Genomic DNA, 26889 nt, shown 5'->3' with positions numbered 1-26889 from the left:
TCCTTTCCTACATAAACTTGGAGGTGAGAAAAGGTATGTTCCTGGGTCTCTAAGAGCATAAATAAATGAAAAAAGTGCAGAGAGCATATTTTGAAGGCTTATCATTAAATACCAGCCCCTTGTTTCTTAATCACACCAAGTGTTATTATTGATCATCTACATAGAATTGCGAGGGAAACAGTATTTTAATGAAGAATGCTACAAGTAATGGACAATAATTAGTATTCATCTTTTAAAAAAAAAAAGGTTACAGAAAACATTTTACTGAAAGTTGTGGCTAAAAAGAGACCTTCTGGCCTTTCTTCAAGGGTGTCTGAGAGAGACAGCAAGCACAAAACAATATGGAAAGAGCCAGAAGGAGTGGTGAGCTCCTGCTCAGCAACACACCAGCCTTCAAAAGCACAACGCGGGGAATCAAGCAGCTGCAAACATTTCACAAACTAGGAACAGAACTAAGGGCTATATTCAGGCTTCTTTAAAGCTTCCAGAGTCCAGAGAAGAAGGGGAAAGAGTAAGCTCACCTACAACACACAATTTTACAAAAGAAAAAACAAGCCCACACCAGTTCAGCCATATGGGAATCAAGGCTCAAAGCTGCCTCTCAGCCCAGAAAAGATGAGAACCGGAACCTGGCAGGTTAGGGGCCCATATGGATCCCAACAGGTGAAAACATCCTTCTTCCGTGACCCAGATGCAGCTCTCCACCCCTTGGGTTCCTGATGGAGGCAGCTCCTCGCCTCGGCTTCCTCTAGAATTCTGTCTGTGGCTAATTCATCAAAGTCATAACTCGCTTCTGACTTCAGGATGTTCGCCCCGGGAAGGGGGCGAGACATCCTGACAAGCACAATTCTGTCTGTGGGGCCGTTTCTACTGACCCATGAGGGGTTTCAGTTCAGCCAGAAGCCGCCTGCCTCCTGGTCCTTCCCAAACTGGGTACCTTAGTTATTCCTGCCAAGAAAGCTGGGCCAGGGTTCTCCTTCTCCCTCTTAACTCTGTATGCTTTTTGACAGCACAAAAATGGAACAAGGATCTCCCCAGAGAAACAGGCTGCCCACAACTCTCATCACCCCAGCTCAACTTCAGAAAGAAAGCATGGAATAGAGGGCTATTATTTGAAGACATGCCCCTATTAATTCTGAGAAAATAAAAGTTTTCAGTTCATTCCCAGTTTTTTCATGGTCCGCCAACGGTCCTTGATCATCACAGCTGTTCGGTTAACAAAGGGGAAATTTTTGGAAATAGCAGCCCAGTTTCCTTCCCCATATTTTTTCACTCCAGCTTTGATCCACTCACTCTCTTGCACGGTCCACTTCTGCAAGACAAAACCAAAAAGAGACTCATCATAACTGTCCCTTGAAAAATCCCAAGAACAGGATGTCCAAAGCACCAAAGAATACATAGAAGTGCCCCAAGCCTCACGAGAAGAATCTGATTACATATTTTTTGTTGACACTGAAACTACTAAGGAAGGTCAAAGAGTACAATCATTTAAAAGCTTTCAGTACTGTGGCATTTTAAAGACATAGTTATTATTATTGTCATAATTTTCAGTTATTATTTATTTGAAAATCACTTTCCAATGACACAACCATCCTCTAAACATTATTTCTCCCCTTAAGAAAAAAGCTGACAATTTAAGCCGAAACATTGACACAAACCCCCTCTAAATTTGAGCAGCAATACTTCTTATAGTTTTATTTTATTTCATTTATTTTCTATTCCTATAATTTTAAGTCAAAGCAAAAAACAAAAAACAAACAAAACCACCCCTCCCCCCCCCAAACACACTTCATGCTGAGCTTTTTGTGGCCAGTGAAGTATATGCAGTCCCTCCTGGCTCAAGACATACTCAATAAATATTTATGAAGTGCTTACTCTGTGCCAGGTACTATGCAAAACAGCAGGCTCAGAAATCCAAGGAAGACAGCAAAGTTCCCACTCTCGATTTTTCTTCTGAAGAATGCCTGCCCCTTTGGTTATACTCATCTGAGGTCAGGTCACTCAGGTTTCTCAAAAAGAAGTTTCCAATTATGAAGCACTAACATTTGCAGATACTTTCTCTTTCACTTTATCCCCTTTTCAGCCTAACTGTAGAAGCCCTGGGCAAGCTCTTTCTGCTCTACTTTAAAGGGAAGACTCTACTGTCTGAATTACCTGCTTTTTTGTTCCAGCGACTGAACTATTTCCATCTGATCCTGCTGCAAAACAAAAAGAAAACTCATTTAGACCTGTACTGTACAAATACACCATCAACCAAAGCCAAGAGGTGGAATAAAGAGCCCAAAGGGAACAAGTGGGTCCTCGGCTCAAATCGATGTTGGTAAATGTTGAAGGAAAATGGATACCACAAGGTTAATCTCCATCACAATTTTTTTAAGAGTTCATTTTTTAGGGGTAGCTTGATAGTGCATTGGATAGAGCACTGGCCCTGGAGTCAGATGGATCTGAGTTCAAATTCAGCCTCAAACACTTAACACTTCCCTGCTGCGTGATCAAGTCACTTAACCCCAATTGCTTCAGGGAGAAAAATAAAGTTCACGTCTCTTTGCCAAAAAATGTCAGGCTTCTTTACACTTGTCTTCATGTTACTGGACTAGTGTGTGCTGACATGCTGATATGGGAACCAACTGTGCTTAAGCACTCCCTGGTCCTGCAGGCCTGAATGCTCTCCCGCCTCCCGTGCACCTCAGAGCCTGGCACCCAAGTCTCACTGCCAGTGCCAGGCCCAGATAGGGGCCTGACACACAGGAGGCAGGTAATAAAGGCTTGCTAGCCAAATAAATGAACGAATGAATATAAATTTACCTGAGAATGCTATAACCTCCCTATACAAATCTGCAGAATGTAGGAAGGAAAGTCCCATTTTTGGAACCTAAAAGAGAGAAAGTCTCTGGTACAAAGGCCCTAATGTTTTATATGAATTATGAAAAAGGCAGTCAGGAAGAAGAAACTTCTTCTTTATAAAGTCTGCTAGAATGGAAAAGAATCCATCAGAGATGAATAATCCTACCTACCCTTTTTAATACTGTCAGTCTGATCATTTCTATCAAATGTATATTCAAAAACGATCAATTAACAATAAATGAGGAAATTAATTTTTTAAATCACTGCAGATTTTTATTTAGAAGTTATTAAAAACGTTCTTGCTAAGAAAAGTATTGTTTGAACATTCTTCACTGTGATTTTTACAGTAAATGATGTAGATCTGGCTTTAAGGTAAGCTCACAAAATAAGAGAGGTGATAGAAGTCAGAAGTGAAGATCAAAGTCAGAGATGTCAGTACTTTCTCAAAACACTTTTAAAATTACTTAGAGAAGGACATGTTGGAATGTTCACATGTGCTAGCTTCTGTCTTGTATCTAAGCATATATCCTTCATGCTACATGAACAAGTCACATGTGTAGTGGTTTGATACATGTACACACATCCTATGTGTTTATGTAAGATATATATATATACACACATTTACATGTCGTGTGTATATGTGTGTGCGTGTCTAACAAGCAGAAGTGAAACAATGAATGAAAAGATTTTGGAACCTTACCCTGGACGTGAAAGAGTTCTTCTTCCTCCAACCAGGTATCTTTTTCTTCAAGACCATTGGAGCTGTTCCATTTGTCTTTATGAACTCTGAGGGAAAAACCAAAAATACTTGCAGGTATAACTTCATGAATTAGCTTAAATAAAGAGACAGCTATTCATTATATAAGTTACATAAACATTAATGGACTTCAAAGGAAGTATTTTTCAGATACCACCACAAAACGCCATTGCAAAAAATTAACACAAATCACTGCAACATATGTCCATGAAACCTTAAGAGATTATTTTTCTACAACACCAAAATAAAGCACTGAGTACTGTAGTGCCACCATAATTCAAAGGCTAAAGTTCAGGTCTTTACCTGGTCTGGAGTTCAGTTCAATAGTAGTGCTTCTAACCGAGTATTTAAGATCAGGTAGCATTCCCACTGAAACCCAGAATTCCAGAAACTATACCTACAATCTAGATCTGGAAATCTCATTAAAGAATATTAGTTTAATTTAAGAAAGGATGCTTAAAGAAAAATAACATTTAGTGCTTTCCCGATTACAATTTTTGTGGAAGACATATTATCTCCAAGAACCTCAATGTACTTTTCTAAGTCAGTAATTAACCACAAATTAAAGTAAATTTGCCACAGCTAGTTTGAAGATAAAAAAACAGCAAACAAAAAGATCAAACTTTTGTCTTAAAAAAAAAATCTGACGCTCTTCACAAAGCAAATATGGAAGTAATCTAAGGAAGTTATATAGACAGGAGTGGCCTCTAACAAAACTTCACTGAGATGTGAAAATGTTGCTACTTTATACGAAGTTACTGGGAATTTTTGCTCATACTGTTCACACCCTGACTAGGTTGTCTTTCATCTTGCATAGCCCAATGCTACCCATCCTTCAAAATATGGCTTAAACCCTCAAAAACCATACTTTGAAATTGTTGGCCTCAAAAAGCACATAGTCTCAAAAACAAAGTTTCCTCAGTTTTCCAAAAAGTTTTTCCAGCAATTAAGTAGATGCGATCGTCAAGTCAGTCTGTGGTCTTTGCTACAGGACTACATAGTCATGTCCCACATTTCAGAACAGGGAAGTAGAGTCTACAAATGACAGGTCAGTGACTTAATTTCTTGATAAGCTTCAGAAATTTAACACTGGAGGGTTGCCTGGTAAACATCTGGGGATAAAAAAGCAGTAACCCCAAGCTGACATGGCTACACCAAAAATGGAGCATGTGTTTTTTTGAAGAGGTCACTAGATTGGCAAATCAAGAGAATGCCACAGTCAAAGCAAAGAACAGGAAGCTAGAGACAATGGGGCATCTAGAACTCACCAAGCCTTTGACAGTTTCTCATGCACTTTTTGTGTGAAAGTAAATTAGATAATAGTATATCTGATTCTAATCTATCCATCTACCCACAGATTTGAAATGGGTCCTGTCTTATTAATCAGTAACTTGAAAGAACATTAGTGGAGGGCTCCCACAGAATTGCAGTGGCCTTGTGCTGTTTAATATTTGTATCAGTAATTTGGATCAAGTGATCTCTATGGATAGCTGAAATAAAATTTTGATTCAGAATTCATGAAGGATCAATAGACTAAAACATTAGATTGAACCTAAGAAGAAATTCACTAGGGATAAAAGCAGAGTTACACTTGAGTTCACTTATAAAGTAAGTAGTACATTTTATAAGTCAACATCTACATCAATCAACAAGACTTGGGGGAAAAAGACTAAAAAGTGATTCATCAGGTGGTGGGTGTTTTTAATGGACTGTGAGCTCAGTGAGTCAAAAGGCATAATCTAGCAGCCAAGACATTAATAGGCTATCACTGCTGCACTCAGAAGCAATGATCAGAAGAGAGAAGTCTGCCCTGAACAGTCTACATCTAGAATGCTGGTGCCATCTTTTAGGAAAACTAAAGAATCAAAAGGGTGATCAGAATGTTGACAACAGGCTTCAAATTCAAGCTATACTGAAGACTGGAAAGGGTCAAGGGATTTTTTTTTTAGCTTAGGGAAGGAAGAGAAGCATCAGGAATGACACAATGATGCCTCCAAATCTTTGAAGGGTTGTCACATGGAGAGGAGGGGGATCATGTTCTGGTTAATTCTAGAAGGCAAAAATCAGGAACAAGTGCAAGTTGCAGAGAGGAAAAGTATGATATAAGGAAAAGCTTCCTGACAATCACAGGTATCCTAGGCTCCCCCTTCCTCAGGCAAATGCTGGATGACCCTTTCTTTGATATATTGCAAAGGGTACTTTTGATCCGACATGGATCAGACACTCAGCCTTTGAGCACTGCTGTATTGACTAGGACCTGTCATTTTAATGCAATTTAGTTTAAGCTGCTACTCCTAGTATTTATAGTGTGCAAATCACCACCTCTACAATAAACCATGTCGATTCCTGCTGAATTATTTGCTTGTCATTTCTCACAGTTAAAATGAGGTTCTTTCACTTGTTTTCTTGATCATTCAAGAACTAATCCAATTGATGTATGGTTTCACCAAGAACAGATCACACATGCCAGGTTAACCTTATTTCTTTCTTTGACAGGATTACTAAAAGGGGAATGCTATGCTTCTAGCTGAATGTAGATTTTTGAAAAGCTTTTTGTTCATTTAACTCATTCTAGTATTATGGATTAGACCATAACATCATTAGATGAATTCAGCAATGGTTAGATAGCCAGACTCAGAACAGTGGTTAATAGCCCAATGTTAACACGGGAGGTCTACAGTGAAGTATCCCAGGGATCTGTGCTTGGCCCTTTACTCAGAATATTTTTATCCTAACAAAGAAAAAAAGTATAGATGGTTATGTTCATTAATTTTGGAGATAAAACCATGTTGGAAGTAATAATACAATGGATGGCAGAACCAGAATCCAAAAATTCTAGATGGGCTAGAGCTGAATCTTAAAAGATAAACTTCAGTAAGAATAAATGCAGTCTTGTGCTTGGATGACAAAAAAAAAAAAAAGAATACACATCAATGAGGGAGCTACGATTAGAAGGCAGCTTGAAAAAAAATCTGAGGATTTTAGAGGGCTCTAAGCTCAATCTGTGTCAGCACTGAGATATTTCCTCAGCCAAAAAAGTTAACGCTTTTTGGGGAAGGTGATAGTCACAGCATTCCTTGCCATGGTGAACATTACTCATCTGGAATCATGCTCTCTTCAGGTTAAGGAGTGTCCAGAGGTGGAACAAAGTTGGTGAAGGGCCTTGAGACTATCACATAAGCACTGGTTGAAGGAAGTGGGCCTACATTCATTGGATGAAAGACTTCAAGGAACAGATGACCTGGGCTGTGCTCAAGTACTTGAAGGGCTGCCAGGAAGGAGATATCTGTGTTCTCTTTGAGCCTAGAGGGCAGAACAGGAGCAATAGATGCAAAAAATTAATTTGGGCTTGAGGTTAGGAAAGATATCCTAACAATGAAAACCAGGGAATGAGCTATTGAGGCTCCTTCCAACTTTCAAAATGCTACAATTCTGCAAAAGCCCATTGTTCTCCAATCTCACCTCCAGTCAATGCTCCCTCCTATTGACTTATTGGCTAGACCAGTCAGTCATCTGGTACATGTATACTGCTCAGGAACAGTTTCTGGTTTTTTAGAATATCTTTATTTTATTTTACTCTTGTATTGTCATCCACTTTTCACCTGCCTGGTGCCTCCAAACAGACACTGTCTTTGAAAATAAGGAATCAAGTCACATTACACTTTTGTGTAATTCACTTGTAAATTCACTTAACAAATACATTCTGAGGCCCTAACATCGGTCCACTTCTACAAATGTTGTTGCACAGCAGAAGGATCAAACATGCCATGCACTTACGAACCCAATTAAAATGTAACTGGGAAATGTTTAACATAACAAAAATACAATACAACACAGCCAATGTGAATTAGTAGGGACACAGATTTGTTTCTGTTTAAGTTCGACACCACTGCCATAGAAAATACCAAAAATCATGAGACATCTTTTAAGAAAGATGATACAGGAGCAGCTAGGTGGTGCACTAGATAGAGCACCAGCCCTGAAGTCAGGAGAACCTGAGTTCAAATTTAGCCTCAGACATTTAACACTTCCTAGCAGGGCAAGTCAGTTAACCCCAATTGCCCCCCAAAAGGATGATGATACATAAGGAATTTAGTCTAACTAGGTAAATAGATTATATATACACCAATAGCTACAAGGCAAACCCCCCAAATACAAGTCTCACCCAAAAAACGAGATCTTCCTGAAAGGAAAAATACATACTTAACAATAACACATTTTCGTGTTTCTTTGACATTTAGGTTTTATGTAAACCAGATTCAGGGGAAAATGGTAGTCAGTAAATGAAGTTTAAGAGGGAAATTAATTTTCAGTGAGAGCTATCTTTAAGAAAGTTTTCAAAGAAAAGGGGATTTGAATAGAGTTTTGAAGGCTGGGCAATTTCTTTTTTTTGCCCATGGGCATGGTTTTCTAATCCAAAGATGGAGTGGCCAGTGCAGTCAGAGCGAACAGTATGAGCAAAAATACAGACACCTAAAAGAATTGAGAAGTTCCAGAAAGGATGATCAAGTCAAGTTTAGCAGCAATCAAAAGTGAATACAGAGCAGTGGAAGGTACTCAAGCTGGAAAGGCATCTGGGACAAACTATACAAGTCACAAGATGCCAAGTTAGGTAGGCACTAGGTGGTATTTAGTATTTGTTGCAAGATAAAAAGTCTCAACTATATGCAAGGAGCAAGAGACTACAAGTGCTTTTTTTTGGGGGGGAAAAATGAACTGTAACAGTCTCCTCAAAATAAATTGTTTTAAAATTAAACAGTCTGAAACAAACAGTAACAGCTAACTCACTAAAATGAAACAAATGAGAAATCAGTTGAGGAATGCTTCCATTCTCATTCCTGCCTTCACTATGTGGGGAAAGACCCCATTGCTGAGTTTTTTGCTCTAGAAGCAACTTAACACCAAGTTGTTCATGATTTAATTTAGCTGGGCTGCTTCATCTATTAAAACAGCCTCATTAGGACAACCAACCAACCAACCAATGAGTGCCAAGACCATCTTCGTACTTGTGACTCTTCTCCCCAGACAGGGGCTGATTGTGCAGCTTCAGGACTGTGGAGTTGGAGGCTGAAGACACAATGGTCTCTTGGGAGGAGTCTGGGCTATCACTCTGCTCACTACCTTGGCTGTCATGCTCCAGAACCAATCTGCTTATTGTCATTCGCTTGTTCTTGGGCTGCAGTTCAGCATTATCTGCAGACTCTGAGGGAGAACTTTCATCTTGTCTCTGTCTCTTGTTTTTGAGGGCTGCTGAGGACACTGGACTAGGAACTGTAACATCCTTCTGGTCCAATTTAGTGAAAGCTGCTTCAGGATCTTGTGAATCAGAAAGGCTCTTAAAAGCTCTTTTCAGAGTTGAAATCCCAAATGTGGAAGGACCTTCAGGCAACGGTCTTAAAAAAAAAAAAAAAAAAAAAAAAAAGAAACAAAAAATATTTTGACAACTAAAGGTCAGTGTCATTAATTTATGCTACTCTCCCAACCCAATATCTATATCCTTCTTAAGCAACGATGCCTCTGACTGAACAATGTCATTTAGTTTATGTCTATACATTTTTTTAAATAAACATTTTTATTAATAAAATTTATAAATCCATAAATAGATGAAAGGTAAAATATCAAAAAGACTAAAGTATACAAAGTTCACTCTCAAGGCCTCACTTTCTAAATTGTCTTGGCCTTTTCCAGGTAGGTCAAGTCAAAAAAAGCAAATGGTTCCCCACATTCTCCTGAGGAGCTACAGAACACAAGAGAAAAGGGGACCCTAAGAGGTGGCCACCCAATACTGCCATCTCTGAAGTCATTTTGGAAATGACATAATTAAATTCAATATGAATTAAGAGCTTTCATCTTTCCTACACATATAGGCAATCCAGAATCCATGCTGGATCTCAACTTTCTGCCCTCGAGGGACCAACAATATCTATACATTTTAAAAAATGACCTTGTATATATCTATATCTAATATAAAAATAGAGGCTTTCTTTCAAACTCATTTGGAGGGCAGGTGAAAAAAACAAAAGAATGTGGTCTTTCCAAAATTCCCCTTCTTGCTCCTTCCCTTATATAGAGACCACCTCAAGAAAAATGACTAGAATTTATATGCCAATTTAACTCTAAGGAGAGTTATGATAAAAATACTGAAAATACTATTTGAATGCAACAATCTAGGTTGATATATGCTTAAATTTGTTCAAATGATTTCATTAAAGAATGTATATATGTTCAATTTCTGCCCTCTTAAGTATTCCAGGAGTAGGATGGGAGGGCAGAAAAAGCAGGGAGAAGGAAGCAGAAGGTCTGGGTTTTAAACCCCCTTTCTTAGCTAAACTAGTTTAGTGATTTAAAGCAAAATCACTTCACTCCAAGGGGCCTATGTCTCACCTAAGAATGGAAGAGGTTCCTTTCCATAAATAATTTGTTAATTAAGCTATTCAAGAAAGAATAATCACTTGCTAGTTAAGAAGTTTGCCCTTCCAAATGCCACTATTTCACAGGCATTTCATTCCAAGGGAAATGTCCCCCACCTCATGGGCTCCTTGAGTGGCTTTTCCATAGGCTCAAAGACTGTCTGTTTGTCTTCCTTTATGTTCTCGGGACCTTCACCCACAGTAGCAACAACAACATTAGCTGTGGTACTGGCAGTGGGAGTCGGAGCCGTGGCAGCTGTAGCAGATGTGTTAGCTGTGGTGGTAGTGACAGTGGTAGTGGCTGCAGCGATGGCGGCGGCAGAGGAGGCAGAAGATGATGATGATGAAGATGATGAAGATGACTCCGATTTCAAAGCCCTCTTTGCAATCTTAGAAGGAAAGAGAGTATAATCAGAAAGGATTCTAGAGAGTCCTACTAATTTCCTGTTTATTAAGAATCAACACCCTCATTATAGAAAGAGTTCGCTTGAAAAACTCAAAGTCAGCAGTGGAGGGGAAAAAAGAGACTTGTTCCAAGATATCTCCCAAATTTGTTTTCCCTTCACAAAACAAGAGAATGATAAATAAAGAGAGCTCACAATTTAAAAAACTATGTACAGCTATTCTGATACTAGAAAAGGGCATCTGATTTCAGTGGTGTTAATTACCTTTACACTTCAGGTTTATATTTCAAATGTTCTTCACTCTTGGTGCCAAATCCTATAGGCTCTTCCTCCACGTCTGTTGGATCTGCCTCTCCTCATTCCAAACATGTCCCTAATGAAGAGTCTCTAACTCAGGGGTAGTCAACCTAACCCAAGATAGGAGTCAGAATTCACAAGTGTCAAAGGGCCACAATGTTTCCTGGGGAGGGTTTGAATGAAGCTGATAAATATTTAAATCATTCATCCATTTATTCATTTGTATATGAAACCTGGAATGTGTTTTCTTAGGGAAGGGGAAACTACTATATCTATGTATGGACCTATACAGGGTATTTTAGCTTTACTGAACTTTACATTTTAAGTTGGAAATGTTTTTCTTTATACTTGCATACCTGTCATTACCTAGAAAGGTAATAACAAAGCCTTGGGTTGGCTACTCCTGTTCTAACTCCAACCTTTCTCTATGTCTTCATCTAGTCTTATTTCCCATTAGCAAAACAACTTGACCTTAAAATTTCTGGTCCATTTATCTGCAAAGTATATTGTTTTACAAGAAAAGAAAACCTACCAATATTACTACATTGTACCAACACTTTACCAATAGTGATACATATTTTAAAAAATTCCACCTATCTGGAATATAGAGGACAAACAGGAATGGCGGCAGTAGGGAAGGGGTTATTATAGGAGTTTGCAGATGCCCTACTAATATTTCAAACTGATTAAAAAGCTTTATAAAAATACCTTGGTCATGTGATAAAATACTATTTCAGAAAGCTAGCAAAAATCTATAACCTAAAGATTTAATTAAATTATCATCCATGTTCAAAACTACCATCCTGACTTGATTGCTTTCTACTTGTGACTACACACTTATTAAAAGTCCATGCTTCACAAGCTTTTAAACACTCTCTCGTTTCACACCTACCAAGTTTTTATCTCCCTTCTTCCAAAGTCTCTCTCAAATTTCATCTCTTTCACAGCACTCTGGTCAACTGGGGTAAATCACACTTGACTTATTTTAAAAACACAACAAACACACTCCATGCAATGACATGAGAAAAAACCAGATTGTGTAGAGTACATCTGGGCCACTTACTTAAAGAAGCTATCTATGCCTCTGAATCATTTCCTCACATAAGCCAACAAAAGATATACAACAGAAAAAAAGGTACCTGATCACTTTACAATACTGATGTCCAAATCCGCTGTGTGAGAGGACTTACATACCGTGAGGAGATAAGGCTCAGCATCATCCATATGGCTCTCTAGGAATCGCAACATCTTCTGCTGGAAGGTCTCATAGGAAAAGTTCTGAATCACTGGGTGTGTAATGTTCCTTTCTCGGATAATACCCAGCAGATCATTTCTCAATTTCTGAATAAAAGACCATTATTTACAACATGAAAAATGGCTATCTAGTGAAAAACCCAGTTTTAGAGACTTGAATAATATTATAACATTTGCAATATGGCAAATAAAAATCTTAGGTACAAAAAGAAAAAATATGATACCAACTGGATTTTTGGTAAAAGAATACTGAAATGGCAACCCCTTAACCAAATCTCCTGTTCCCAAATGCTTTCTTAAGTCTGTGGTCAACATCTAAACATTAGAAAGAGAACAAAACTGATAACCCTTACAGACTTTCTCCCATATCCAGGCATCAGTTATAAAAGGGACAAAGGTAGGGAAGTAAGAGATTAAAGCAAGTTTATCAAATGGAAAACTAAGTCCATAGTGAACCTACATGACAGCGGCACCTTTGGACAGCATTTTATCTTTTTATCTCTCCTAGCCTTGATATCATGCTTTATACACAGTAGAAATAAGCACCGAAATAGGGATGGACCTGGGTCTTATTGGTTTAGGCAACTTGTAAGTAAGGAAAGTCCTTTGACCAATGCAGGGTTGCACCCTTCTTGAGGATGAGTGAGCACTGAGAAAGTATGTCCCCTGCCAAAACCCCATAGTCAGCATGCCTCAGAGGCCAGACTGGAACCCAAGGCTTTCTGGCTCTAAGGACAACTCTCTAAAAGAATTATGGAGGCTCAATGCAGATAAAAGCATATTATTTTCACTTTTATTGTATTTTTTCTTTCTCATGTTTTTTCCCCTTTGTTCAGATTTTTCTTTCAAAACATGACTAATATAGAAATATATTAAAAGGATTGTATAATCATTTTACTTACTGTTTCGAGGAGAGGGGAGAAAGAAAAAAATTTGGAACTCAAAAATCTTACAAAAATGAATGTTGAATGTTTAACTTATATTGGATTACTAGCTGTCCAGGGAAGGGAGAAAATTTTGGAATACAAAGTTTTACAAGGGTAAACGTTGAAAACTATCTTTACATGTATTTAGGAAAATAAAATTCTATTAAAAGGGGAGGGAAAAAGGATAGCTCTCTACTTACAATACCATGCTATCTCTATAGTTCATACAGTAATAGGTATTACGAAAAAGCTACTGAACTGTTATTTACATTGTAATAACTTTCTGGGCAAAGGGGTTGCCCTTTATTTGCTTCTCACAAAAAACCAATGGGATGGACTCAAGTCATGATAAAACCAGAATGATTTACCTGAGTTGTAGGGTCCTTGGACATATGTTTTTTCAAAATTCTTGCAGCTTTTTCAAATTCTTTGTTTTTGATACAAATGATGACAGCCTGAAAATGGAAAAAAATGATAATCATTCTTTTAACTATTATAACAAGAACGTAATCAGTGTATCAAGTGATTTCATTTTAATGAAGTGAAATTAAAGCTCTCACTGAAAAGCCTTTTCATATTACAGTTGAATTCCTTGTAAAACGAAATCTTGATTTAACATTAATGATTATTGCCAGAGCATATCATACACTTTAATCCAATCCACAAAGGAAAGCCCTTCCATCCTAAACTTTTAATCATTAGGATCTTTCCAGACTGCTGTGAAATTTCCTAATGGAATGAAAGGAGCTGATCCATAGGATTATTATCAATAAGACCAATTTGAATCATCTACTCTCTTCCCCTCAATTTCAAGATATTATCTCAGATCCCTTTAAAGGTCACAAATTTTAATCCTTTGGTGTAATTTGGTACAGTGCACATAGATGTTCCTTTATCATCTTGAAAAGTTGTTTACTGCTATACGTACAAAAATATTTATTAGCATTTTTCTCAGGGCAAAGAATTAGAATGAGAGGATTTCCATTAATTGGAGAATAACTGAAAAAAATTGTGTATATGATTACGATGAAACACTATTGTTCTATAAGAAATGATGAATGAGTTGCTCTCAGAAAAACTTCAAAAGTCTTCTATGAGCTCATGCAAAGTGAAATGTACTGTGTACAAAATAATAGCAATGCTGTGGGATAATCAGCCATGAATAACTTTGCCATTCTCAGCAATATAACGACCCAAGACTACTCTGAAGGATTTATGATGAAAAATGATATCTACATCCAAAGAAAAGAACCAGTTGTATATGAATATAGATTGAAATATACTCTCTCTCTTTTTTAGAAATTTTATTTTTTCTTGAGGCTTTTTTTGGGAGGGAAGGGGGGGCAGAAATCTCTTTTCTTTGGCAACATGACTTTTATGGAAATGTTTTTTGTATAACTTCACATGTATCTTCTCATGTTGGGGGGAAGGGAGGAATGAAAAAATATAGAATTCAAAGTTTTAAAAATAAATGTTAAAAACTGTTTTACATGGAACTGGGAAAAATAAAATATTAATTTTTTTAAAAAGTTGTCTACTGACCAGACTTTTTAAAGTGAGGCTCAGGAAAGACTTGTGGCCATTTTTATTTAAAATTAAGCCAACCCCTAAAAGAACAATTTTAGTTTGAGATGTGCAGAGAACTAACAAAATAAACAAATGTACTTTTACCAATATGATACATGATCATTCCCACAGACATCAAACTAAGAGAACTGAAGGGCTCTACTAGAAATACATCATAAAAACGTGATTTTGCATCAACTCACAATTAACCTGACATCCTTTTTATAAGCCCCAAATTCCAAGGGAAGAGAAAGTAAGAAAAGTCCAGTCAGTACTAAGAACATTGAGTTTTCCTCTAACAAAATACCAACTCTGACAGGTATATAGCCCAAAAGAAGAAGTTTTATGAAATGTCACTAATGAAGAGCTATACCATCCATCTTTTTTAGAATCCTTGCCCTGATACACGAGGCAAAAGGAAAGTGGTATCAAATATGCTTCTGGGAAGATGCCAACAATAAGTTTTCTATAACATATACACTTGTCAATAAAGCAAAAATACTGATTAACAATCAAATCACTACATGTATATACAATCATACTCTACAAAGCTGATAGTAAGAAGGAATCTGTGGCCACTTAAATTTTTTTTTTTGAAAGGCAACTGGGGTTAAATGACTTGCCCACAGTCACACAGCTACTAAGTGTCTGGAGCTGGATTTGAATTCAGAGGCTCCTGACTCTAGGACCGGCCTTCGATTCATAAGCCACCTGAGCTGCTTCATGTTGATAGTTTCCCAATTCTTATAACAACTCTACAACTTTTGTTAAAATATTAAGAAATATTCAGTTATGCATATTCCACTCTAATTTTAATTTACAGAAGAAAAAGCTATAAAAGAAATACTGAAAAGAAGTTGCAATTTTTCCCAAACACAGAACCTCCCTCCCTTCCACTTCATTCAATGTATTTGAAAAGGTTTATAATTAGATGTTCTGTTATAAGCTTCAGTTGGCTAACCTAGCAAGTTATTAGTTTAAGATGGCTGAGGTCCACCCATTAAGAGGAACACAGTATGCAGCAGCTTTGGAACTAAACATTTAGTGTGCTGTAATTATCTTCATGATTTGTGCTCTGAGAAATCTCTCATCTCTCAGAAAAGTACTCTGAATAACCCACACAAAAAGCACAACTCTTAAAAAATACACCAAAAAAATTTAAATGCCACCTGTTACCAAATAGGGTACCTAAAAAAGGTATAACAAGAAAAATATGACTAAGTTTCTAGATGTAGTTTAGGAAGAGAATGGAAATGGAAAGTAAAAACCAACCATAAGTGGTGAAAAGGCAGATGGTAGCAGAATGATTTAAACGATCAGACTAGGCACAAAGAAATTTCATCTATAATCAGGTTCCAATACTGAGAAGCAGGTTCTTGCAGAACATAAACAATTTTTTTTTTTTTGCTGAGGCAATTGGAGTTAAGTGACTTAACCAGGATCAAACATCTAGGAAGTGTTAAGGGTCTGAAACCAGATTTGAACTCGGGTCCTCGCTGACTTCAGGGGTGGTGCTCTATCCACTGTACCACCTAGCTGTCCCCATAAATATTTTTTTTTTTTTTAAATTTGAGCAATAATGTAACTTGTGGGAGTAGAAAGGGCTCTGGACTCTTGCAGGGAGGGAACTTGTCTCAAAATTTGTTTCAAAAATGTGTATTATGAACTTAACTGTTAATACTCTTGATCAGAATTCCCACAATGGAATTTCTTAAAATAGTCACTGTCTCTTATTTGACATTTTTCAGAAATATTTACATTTTCTCTTTTTTCCCTCCACCCCCAGGAACATACATGCTATATATGCAAAGAAGACTCTCCTTCACATCTCTGTTTTCCAAAAGAAACAACAAAAAGAAGTCTGTCTTGCAGTTATGGAAAGAGCCAATTTGGTCAGTCAAATTAATAGTTTGTAGAATCACTCATTTGTTGCCCTTCAAGTCATCAGGACATTAAAAAGTCTTCCTGACCTCAGATTACTTTCCTAAGGATATCAGTTTTGACTGGTATACAACAGAAGGGATTCCTGCAGTAGAAGAAAGACTGGAGGTGATGTCCTTTGAGGTGACCCTTAGTTCTATGGGTTGACATGGGAAAGGACAACTTCAGAAGAAGTAGGTACATAGCAATTAAGAGAGTAGATCAATGTATATATAACGAAAAATTCTACTCCCAGATGTAAAACATTTTCCCAAAATGATGAGGGGAAATGGGAGTCAATAAAGTTAACAAAGTTAAATCTGGATTCCTGCAACAGGTATCAAAATCCAGAGGACATCCTTAAAGAGAAACCTCCCCACCTGAGTTCTGAGGCTCTTGCTTAGATGACTGTTTCTTATCACACCAAAGAGAATACCCTTTTTAATCCAGTCAAACCTTTCCTCAACAATGTCTGCTGCAAAATAGCACACAACATAAACTACAAGGAAATCTTAGGCCACAAACTATCCTCAGGATGGATAAATTTGTACAAGCAGATACAATTTACAATTTCACACTATTTGATTAAGCTTAATGAGACTCTTCCACATTCCTCTTTTATACATCTGTTTCCATTCTCCCCATTTTTTCAACTACCTTTTAGGTCAATATCTTTCCTTGCTAGTCCATTCTTATTTTCCACTTAGGTCCAAGGCAAAACTATTCAATATCTCTAGTAACTGGTAACGCTGTCATTTTCAGTCTGGGTCCCACCTCTACCCTGTTTCAATCTAAAATTAGTCTTTTAAATCTGAGCCACATGAAAAAAAGATTTAGATTTCATCTAGAAATAATGAAATGGAAGAGCAAAAAAGCAAATTTAGGCTTACTGCAAAGCAAAACTTTGTAACAAGAAGAGCTGGGGGAACACAACAGGCAATCTCAAGAGCTGGTGAGTTCCCCTTCTAAAACAAGAGGCCAGAAGCTTGTAGAAGAGACTCTTGGTCAGGTATGGGTTGGGCTTTCTGACCTCTGAGGTTTCTTCTGACTCTTCCAGGTGCTTACTCAGTGTGGAGGCCAGATATACATCATAGCCATGTCCAGTTCCTGAGGGCACCAAGGGGCGAAAGTGGGGATGGGAGGACGCCTTGAAGTTAACTTTTTAGAGACAAAAAAGTTCTTTCAAGGTGTGTGTGCTCTTGTTATGTCTCAGACCTGGTGTCACCAGCTGTCTCTCCTGTACTAAAAGTAGGCCCCAGATGTTCCAACTGCCAGAAGGGACAAGCTTCCCCAGAGATCAGTCAAAACTGTGTACTGGCTCCTTCTTCTAAGCATATTTCCCGGGGGGAGCAGACAAGGTTAGAGTAAGCACTTTAGCAGAGCTTTAGAACATTCTGAGAGTGACAAAGTAGATGACTACCTGAAAGGAAAATAGGCAATGATTTATTGCGGCAGTCCCAGGACTTAGAGTCCTTTCTGGATCAATGGAATATAGAATAAATGCAGAGTCAGAGATGGGGAGAGGCGGGTTACCACTGGTGAGCCCTGATTAGGACTAACATGATCACACCATCAGTAATAGGAACTGGCCTGACTTGTACCTAAGTGCACTCTGATGGACTACTTAGGGTTTCTGAAGAAAATTAAAATTCATCAGATCTAAGGGTTTTTAAAAAAAATTTTAGGGGCAGGAGAAAAGATGGGCAGAGTGAGCTCAAAGAGCACCTAAATTTCTCTGGACCATACTGAGAGCAATGAGCAGTGAACAGTTGACTGGTAAGAACCAGGTCAACTTCTCTTGACCATTTCCCATTCACCAAGCCTTAACCTAGCTTCCTTTAGAAAAGTATTTGAATGTGGGTTTTGATTCATATTGTTCCCTCCTCTGGGAATCTCACCTGTCACTGAACTAGCTATCACCATGGACTCCTAATCTTCAGTCAAGTCCACTTTTAATAAACCGACACCCTAAAACTTAGTCTAAAGAAAAGTTTTTCAGTTTGTGCAAAGAGCCTGTTTCTATTGCCATTTCAACCAGCTTCATCTATTCTGCTTAGGAGTGTTTACAGTAGTGGTGCGATATACAATCTCCTGGATTTGAGAGTGACAAAGACCTGGACTCAAATCCTACTCTCCAGTACAATTAATCATGAGATTAGGCAAGTTACCCAACCTCCTCAAGCTTTATTTTCCTCTTACATAAATTGGGGATAATGTGATCCTCATTTCCAGAGTTACTGTAAAGATCAAATGAGTTAATATACATAAAGTGCTTTGCTAACCCTAAATAAGGTATAAATAACCTTTATCATTACTTCTACTGGCAGATTACCCCAATCTCACCCACTCACCCTGAAAATCTCTAGTCTCCACTGTTATGCTAGTATCTCCAGGGTACTATTTTCTTTCAGATAAGACTGCCACAAAAGAAGAGCACCCCTGTATCAAAACTGAAGCTAAAATGACAATATTCTCAAATCAGTTTGTGGGTTTGGGAAAGGATAATCAGATTCTCATAGGCTGTCTGAGGTAGTAGAGAAAGAATTGGATTCAAATGCTGCCTCTGATATATAGGAGCTGGATGGTCCTAGGAAGATCATTTAATCATGAGGCCCCAGGCCAATCTGCAATGGTAGAGGGAGCTCCCTTTACTGAGGAAATCACAAGTCCCAGCCACAAATAAACCAAGTTCTAGTGATCCTTTGTCCCTTTTTTTCTATCTTCCTTCTCCTTCAACATTCTGTACACAGAATGTTGAGCAGTTTCTATAAAAGAAAGCTGTTCCCCTCAGTCTATCTGAAGAGCTAAGCCCTCTGTAACATAGCATCTCCACAGCCACAGCACTTTGGGCAGGCCCAGGGCCTCTCCGCGTCAATGACAAGCAAAGTCTCAGAAAGGAGAGGACGCACAGATGGGGGCTACTTGGAATTACTGGAGTGGGGGGGTTGGGGAAGGTCAGATGAGAAAGGGGAAGCTGTGTATCATTTTTATAACAACAATAACCCAAGCTTCTTCCACCCCATTCCAAAAGATTGAACGTACCTACTCTAAGTAATCTCAATACATTTGCAAAAAAGAAATTTAAAAAAAGAAACAAAGGGAGAAATTGATCCTTACAGCCTCCTTGACCAGTTTTCTACTGGATTCTACCACTGCCTCTGTGAGAGTAAACTCCGTTTTAATGGTCTCCAGCACATTGATAGCGGATTCCAGAGGTGTGAGTTCAGCCTCCATATCAAAGGAACAGTCTAGGATAAAGAGAAAGATTTTCACTTACACCTATTTTCTATGGCTCTGAAAGCTAGGGTAGGAAAAAAAATGTCTAAAAGAAACCATATTTACTAGTTATATTGCTGGCTTGTGCAAAAGCCAGGACAAACACATATGGGAAACAAACATGGAATTTAACTGCTGGAAATCAACACTTTGTTGAAGAAGAAATACCCTACTGTTGGGAAGATAAAGCCAGAGTATGACATGACAGTACATTAATTCTAAAGAAATATTGAAAACACATGACTCAAGGATTCCAGCTAATCCTAGAATCCATATTGACTTTCTTAATGCAAAGGTATACACCTCACCCCAGCTTCTCAGGTAGAAGTCAGAGTCAGTTTGCTATGGAATTTGAATTTCATTTCAGAACATATAATTGCTGGAGCTCAAAAAACAGCAAACTTAAGATCACACTTAAAAACTTGGTCTGTTCAACTTTCAAAGACTTAGAAACTATATGACCAATCCAATAACCAACCATAATTTCAAAGGACTCAGCATGAAATATGCTACTGAGAAAAATCAGACCGACTTTCATTAATAGATTTTATTCTACAATTGATTCTTTGTAAATTCAAGTCAGAAATTCATAGGTTCAAAAGTTCAGTTTTCTAAGTTAAATTAAAAACACTTTAATTAAAAGAATCCTATTATTAGTCTAAGAGTTGTTGCCTTATAAATCACCTTTAATTGAAAAAAAAAAAAAAAAAACCCTGTTATCTTTATACTGCTGGCTGTCCTTGGACAATTAGTGAAAATGTGTTCTGTCTTAGGGTCAGAAGTTTAGCTTTCCTGTGAATCACTCCCTATCAAGTCTAATCCCTTGTTCCAATAATAAGCAGATAGACTCTTGCAATCAACCTTTCCTGACAGCAGAATGGAAGGAGGGGTTGTTGCTTAGCCCCCAAAGTCCAAGCAATCGCACTGTTTTTCATTATAAAACCTATAGCATTATAGGGGACAAGCATATTGTTTTTGCTGCCTTATGATACTGTTTGGAGACTCCTTCTGTCTATAAGAAGGCTGTATTCCTCCGTGGAGGTCTTAGTTTATCTGAGGAGGCTAAAACCTATTCACTGGCAAATTCCTGCTTTGTCAATAAACTGATGGTGTTTCAAACACTGTGCCTCAGTTTACTTTACTTTTCACCATTACAGGACATTACCTGACATGACACCTGTCATGTCAGTGCAGACTGAGACTTTTTTTTGGACTTGGCCATTTTGAGTAATTTGTTTTGAAGGCAATACATAACAGGGTTAACGTGGGTTTTGTTTTCCTTGCTTTCTTAGATGAGGCATGGGCAGGGAGTGGTAGGAAGAAGAGAATGTGAATCTGAAAGTAAATAAAAAAATCAAACTTGGTCTATTTCTCTTTAACATCATCACCAGAGTCAGGTCTTTTAAGAAACAGACCAGAGGAGATTAAAATCTAATTTAAAAACTGGGAGCAGACCAGAGGCAAAGATATAAAATACCCTCACAATTCAGCATTTAAGTATCTATGGCACTCTGGGATAACTGAAATTAAGAAGACCATAAATTGTTCCACAGAAAAGACAAACAGCCCAAGAAATAAGCAGCTCTCCATACCCAAATTTTCCCCCTCTTCTATACGTGACAGACACTGCATAATCCGCAGCAGTCGGGAGATGGTGTGCTCCTTTCCCAAGGGCCGCACAAGCAGAGCTGGAAAACAAGACGGGACTGGGCTAACGGAGTGTCCGGGGATGGCCCCTAGTGTCCTCCCCACCCCCGTGGTGCAGTGCAGGGGCCACACGGACCTCCTGCTGCTGTGGCACCCGCACCCAGGGATGCTGCCACACCTGCTGCATCTCCCGCCTCCCCTGAAAAACTTCCCGGAGCTGGCCACCCCTGCTGCCGCCATCCCTTCCTCCCATACCGTCCACCCAGGGATGCTCCGTGGGCTTATCTCCGCCTGCTGCGCCCTGACCCTGTCCCACTCCTCCTGCTGCGCCCTGACCCGGTCCCACTCCTCCTGCTGCGCCCTGACCCGGTCCCACTCCTCCTGCTGCGCCCTGAGCCGGTCCCACTCCTCCTGCTGCGCCCTGACCCGGTCCCACTCCTCCTGCTGTCACCCCCGCGGGATGGTTGGTGGGATAACGTACACCTGCCGTGTCCTGACTCCTCCCCTGCTGCGCGGGGTGATGGCACCTGCTACACCCCCTCGCATCTCCCTGTAACCATAGGTTGCGGGTTCAAGTCCCTCTCCGATGCCCCAGGCTGTGGGTCTGAGCTCCCACCACGCCAGGAGGCTGCGCGGGGTGATGACACCTGCAGCACCCACCTTCCCGATCCCCCTGTGCTGTGGGTCCGAGCCCCCTCCCCGACCCACTTACACGGTGGGTGCCAGCCTCCCACCATCCCGGGAAGCTGCGCGAGGTAATCATACCTGCGGCGCCGCCTCCCATCCCCCCCCTCGGGAAGCTGCGTGAGGTTCTCCACACCTGCTGCGCCCCGCCCCCTGGCTCCCCCGCCCCCTCTGAGCACCCCTTCTCCCCCCACAGTGCGCCCGCCCCCTCCCAGCGCTCCCCCCGCCGCGCCGTTCTCACCCTGCATGATGTCCCGGATCTGCCTGAAGTCCCCGTACCGGCCGCCCCGAAAGGCCCGCAGCGCCTCGTGGAAGTAGAACTTTAGCACCCAGCGGTTCACCGCCTCTTCCAGCCGCGGATCGCCCACCCCCCTCTCCCCGTCCCCCCCGAGGCCCGACTCGTGGCGCCCGCGCCGGGCCCGCCCCATCCTCCGCGACGGCTTGCGGCTCGCGGCCCGCCCGTGTCCAGGGTGGCTCCCGCTGCTTCCCCCAGGCATCTCGGCACGGCACGGCGAGGAGAGGGAGCGAACGCCAACTAGCCCGGCCAGGCCCTGCGCCCGCGCGCCGCCCGCCAGACGGACAGCTCCACCGCCGGCAGTGACGTCAAAAGCGCCGCCCCGGGTGTCGGAAGTGCGCCCTCAGGGCCCGCCCCCGCCGCCTGGACCAGGGGAAGTCCCGCAAACCGCTAGCGGCGGGCCGGGGGAGGGAGAACTACGAGTCCTAGGGTGCTGCTCCGGACTTCGTCACAATTCCAGGCGGCCTGAGCCGCAGAGCTTGCTGGGACTTGAAGTCCCTACCGTCCTCTCGCCTCCTGAGGCCTAGCGCTCCAGGGGAAATTGGGCTAAACAAACGTGCGATGTTCTGGGGTAGAGGAGGCCCGAGGACTGGCTGCCTGCGCGGGAGGCCTGGTCTGAGGCATGCTTCTTCCTCAGACGCCTCTGTATCGTCCCCTGGGGGAAGGAAAGAAGGAGGGTGTCGTTAGATGACCTCCCATTTATCTTAAAAGGCCGGGGCAGGCCGCCTCACGTCCAGGCAAACTGGTGGCCCAAACATGTGCTGTAACAGGCACTCCCCGGCGGCAGAGCCGCAGCCACAACCGGTTACAAACGTCTGGGTGTCGTGGCGGCGGGAGCTCGGTGGCAGCTTCCGTGACGTCACTCGGGCGATGAAGGAATTAGGGTTCATGCTCACATAATAAACCGACTTATGGTGACCCCTCCCCTCCCCCCCAGGCTCCAGAGCTCCCTCTTGGCCATCCCCAAATCTGAGCTTTACTTCCGGTCACGCTTTGAAAGTGATTAAAACTAAAACAGGCGGTTACAATTAATCCTAGAGGCCATTACGTGTCCCTGCAGTTTGTTGACTAGGAAATGTCACGGTCAGATCCGCCCTTTAGCAAAATCACTTTGATAACGAGAATGGCTTACCTTGACTGGTCACTCTCCCTCACTCCTCCCTTATCATAAGCTGCTCAATTAGTCTTATCTCTGCCTCCAAAGCACCTCACACCCAGTCTTTCTATGCACCCCTTTTTAGTTGAGGTCTTCACTTCTAGCGCTAATTATTTAGCACACTGTGGATTGTCTCCCAGCCTCCACTCAACCCATTCTCCAAACTGCTTAAGCCTTAAGATTACATCGGAGCGTGTCACTTCCTTATTCAAGAAACTAAAGTCTCCTGCTTGACTCTAGTATGAAATAGAAAAATACTCTTTACGTTTTCTCGGAGGCTCTGCTTTTAGTTCTAGAATTATTCTATAATTGAGAATGGTTTTCAGACATCCCAGGAACCATGAATCATAGGTCCATTGTATAATGTCTTCTATTCATGTCATGGCGACTCTAGATCTGGGACTTTGTAATGGGCACAGGGTCCTCTCCCTGGCCATTCTTCCCAAGTGGATGCAATGGTCAGACCCTGTATTATGGGAACTTCTATTTCCTGTCACTGATTTTCACTTGCCCTGGTATGTCTACTCTTGGAGCATCACTGATTTTATGTTTGATCACCTTCTTCTCCTCAATACTCTCTTCTCTTTGGATTTCCAGACAGCTCTTTCTCCTGTTATTTTTAATATCTCAGATGATTTTTAAAGCCTTTTTTCATCCTTTTTTTCTTTTGGGAGGGATGTCTTGTGACTTTTCTAACAAGTGTTTATTCTTTAATTTAAACTCTTTAATTTCTTTAACTGTGTCAGTTGCCAACTTGTCTTTTAAGCACTTCTTTTCCCATCTATGTTTCTTCTGATACCTTAGCTTTCGGTTAATGTCTTAGAATTTATTTTATGCTTCAATGCTTTGCTAGGTTTGGGTTCTTTTGTTTATATTTTTTGCTGTTGTTCGGTTATTCTAGTCATGGTCAACTCTTTGTGACCCATTTTAGGGTTGTTGTTGTTGTTGTTGTGTTTTTTTTTTTTGGCAAAGATACTGGAGTGGTTTGCCATTTCCTTCTCATTTTATAGATGAGGAAACTGAGGCAAACAGGAATAAGTGATTTGTTTGGGTCACACTGGTAGTATGTGTCTGAGTCCAATTTGAATTTGGGTTTTTCTAACTCAGTACTCTTATCTACTGAGCCAACTAGATGCCTCCTGAAAACAAGATATATATATATATATATATATATATATATATATATATATATATATATATATATGACAAATTGGAAAATTCATTGATAATTTATATAACACTTTAAGTGTTTTACTAAAGTTAATGAAAGTTATTCAATTTGCTCAGTCACACAGCTAATAAATGGTGTGAGACAGGATTTGAACTCATACTCTTGTTCTAGCTTTCTATCCACTGTATGACCTGAAGATCTAATGGTTTCTCTCTTCCTACCCCACCTTCTTTCCTTTAATTCTTCCCTTACTCCCACCACCACTATTTCACTTTATTATCTTTATCATCATTCTTTTCATTTCTTTTCTTTGCCATAATATCTCCTGCATTAAAATTCTAGATACTTGGTGAAAGAAGGACTGGTCAGACAGGCTTGTGTCTGTTGCACAGCACCCTGGGTAGTATATGCTTGCTGTAGTCCTCTTCTTACCCTTACCTCCTCACATTCCATATATATTTCTCAAATCTGTATACATCTCATATATTTAGCACTTTCTCTGTCTTGGAAGAACCAATTTGGAATTTCAATGCTCTAATTGGTCTCAAAGTTTTACCTCTAGTGCATGGCAAACAAAACTAGTTATGACCTAAATTTTTATCAAGATAACAGCATCATTGATTTTAGAGCTTAGAAGAGACCTAAGAGATTTCATCCAAATCCTTCATTTTGTAGAAAAGGAAACTGAAACTCAGAGAGTTTTAACACTAATATACCATGGTATATTTAAGGCTATGCTAAACCAAATAAGCACTTTCTTGTTGTCCTGCAGACACAAACAAATCATTACATTACATAAATACAAAGCTTCTTATAAAGCCTGTAGTAAAAACCAAACAATTTTTACTCTTTCCCCACCTTTACCCCCACGCCACCCCCACAGTTGGACAATTCCCTATAGTATGAGATTGCCTTACTCAACTGAGATCTGTAACAGCCATTTTTTTTTTTTTTTTAAAGAAAAATCAGCAAAATTTGCTCCTTTTGGAAGTTCAACTGTTTGTACTGGCAACTGAAAAGCTAGGTGGCACCCTAGCGCCATAGAGTGCTGGGCCTGAAGTCAAGAAGACTTGCTGAATTCAAATAGGGCTTCTGACATTTAACTAGCCATTTAAACTATTTGCCTCAGTTTCCTCATTTGTAATATGAGCTGCAGAAGGAAATGGCAAACCAGTCCAGTATCTTTGCTAAGAAAACCCTAAATGGGGTCACCAAGAGTCATTCACAACTCAACAAATCGTCTCTTTAATTAGTTTACAAGGTCCTAGAGTTTTAGGATTTTTATAGGCACTAAGTGTAGTATAAAAAGAAGATAAGGTACATGCTGGCTCTGTTACTTTGCTAAGCTCTGGAACTTATGTTCTGCTGAATTTAGGACTGGACCTAGGTTCTGACCCTGTGACAGGCTGCATTCTTTAGTTTCACCCACACCCTATCTGACTTCTTTCCCAGCCCTTGCCTCAATTTATACTCAAATCAGTAATACCTTGTCTACCCACCCATGGGAGTGAGAAAGTCTACACCTACCTTCCACACCCTATGCACTGTCCTAAATACAGGAACCCTCCCATAATGCCTATGCCTAACTTCTTGCTATATACAAAGTAGCTGCTTTGCTACTATTTGGTCACTGATGCCTTTTAGATTAGGATACAGTTGCACTTACCCTTCTAATGTTGTTTAATGTAGATTTACTTGGAAACAGATGCAAGGACAACTAAGATCTTTTCTGATCCTGTTACTTTATAATCCAGACATCCAAGTTTCAATGAAAACAAGTAGACTATGTACTGCATTGATTAATTGACCCAAAAGATTAAAATATCCAGCAGGGGGCAGCTGAAACTCAACTATGGATTCTCTAGGGCAAGAGCAAACATTATTATTTCTACTTCCTCTCCAAAATACCAAGATCCCCAGATCAGAGATGAAAGAAAAAGCCATGACTGCATACTTTTAAGAGGTAACAAACCATTTCCTCTGTCTGTCTTTCTTGATAAACATTACTAAGCTTCTACAAGTAGAAACAAATCCCAGTCAGGGTCATAGTAAACTGGCTACCCAAGAGCCTTCAGTACCTTTGCAGATTTCAGTGGGCAAAAAGAAATTTATGTTTTTCTCTGACAAGATGGAATTTTTGTTTGAAAGGTAGTTATTGCCAATTTGTCCCTCTACATAGAACAAAGAATGCATTTCATCACTTATTCATTTCATGTCTAGAGAAAAGAAGCATCCAAGTTTTAAAAGTATATTAACTTATGTGTAAAGGTCATACTGTCTGC

The 26889-nt window shown here is 40.0% G+C and overlaps 1 protein-coding gene across 3 annotated transcripts; it reads right to left on the bottom strand.

The window, feature by feature from the left end:
* Positions 1 to 205: 205 nt before the first annotated feature.
* Positions 206 to 22605, bottom strand: TERF2 (telomeric repeat binding factor 2). 3 transcript variants are annotated; one of them, XM_031950082.1, is made up of 10 exons: positions 22227 to 22601; positions 21247 to 21342; positions 19496 to 19626; positions 13261 to 13347; positions 11907 to 12053; positions 10129 to 10400; positions 8608 to 8994; positions 3545 to 3630; positions 2155 to 2195; positions 206 to 1312 (listed from the first exon to the last, which is right to left on the bottom strand). In XM_031950082.1, exons 1-10 carry the CDS (start codon positions 22480 to 22482, stop codon positions 1154 to 1156), a joined length of 1662 nt encoding a protein of 553 aa, XP_031805942.1. In that variant the 5' UTR covers positions 22483 to 22601; the 3' UTR covers positions 206 to 1153. The 3 variants fall into 3 exon arrangements, with proteins under 3 accessions (XP_031805942.1, XP_031805941.1, XP_031805943.1); XM_031950081.1 differs by having other exon boundaries at positions 2155 to 2198; positions 22227 to 22598; XM_031950083.1 differs by lacking the exons at positions 206 to 1312; positions 2155 to 2195 and having other exon boundaries at positions 3548 to 3630; positions 8581 to 8994; positions 22227 to 22605.
* Between the last annotated feature and the right edge of the window lie 4284 nt (positions 22606 to 26889).

This window comes from Sarcophilus harrisii, chromosome 2 (genome assembly GCF_902635505.1).
Source record: "Sarcophilus harrisii chromosome 2, mSarHar1.11, whole genome shotgun sequence".
NCBI lineage: Eukaryota > Metazoa > Chordata > Mammalia > Dasyuromorphia > Dasyuridae > Sarcophilus > Sarcophilus harrisii.
The sequence above is the reverse complement of the archived record's forward strand: the minus strand, read 5'-3'. Positions and strand labels throughout refer to the sequence as shown.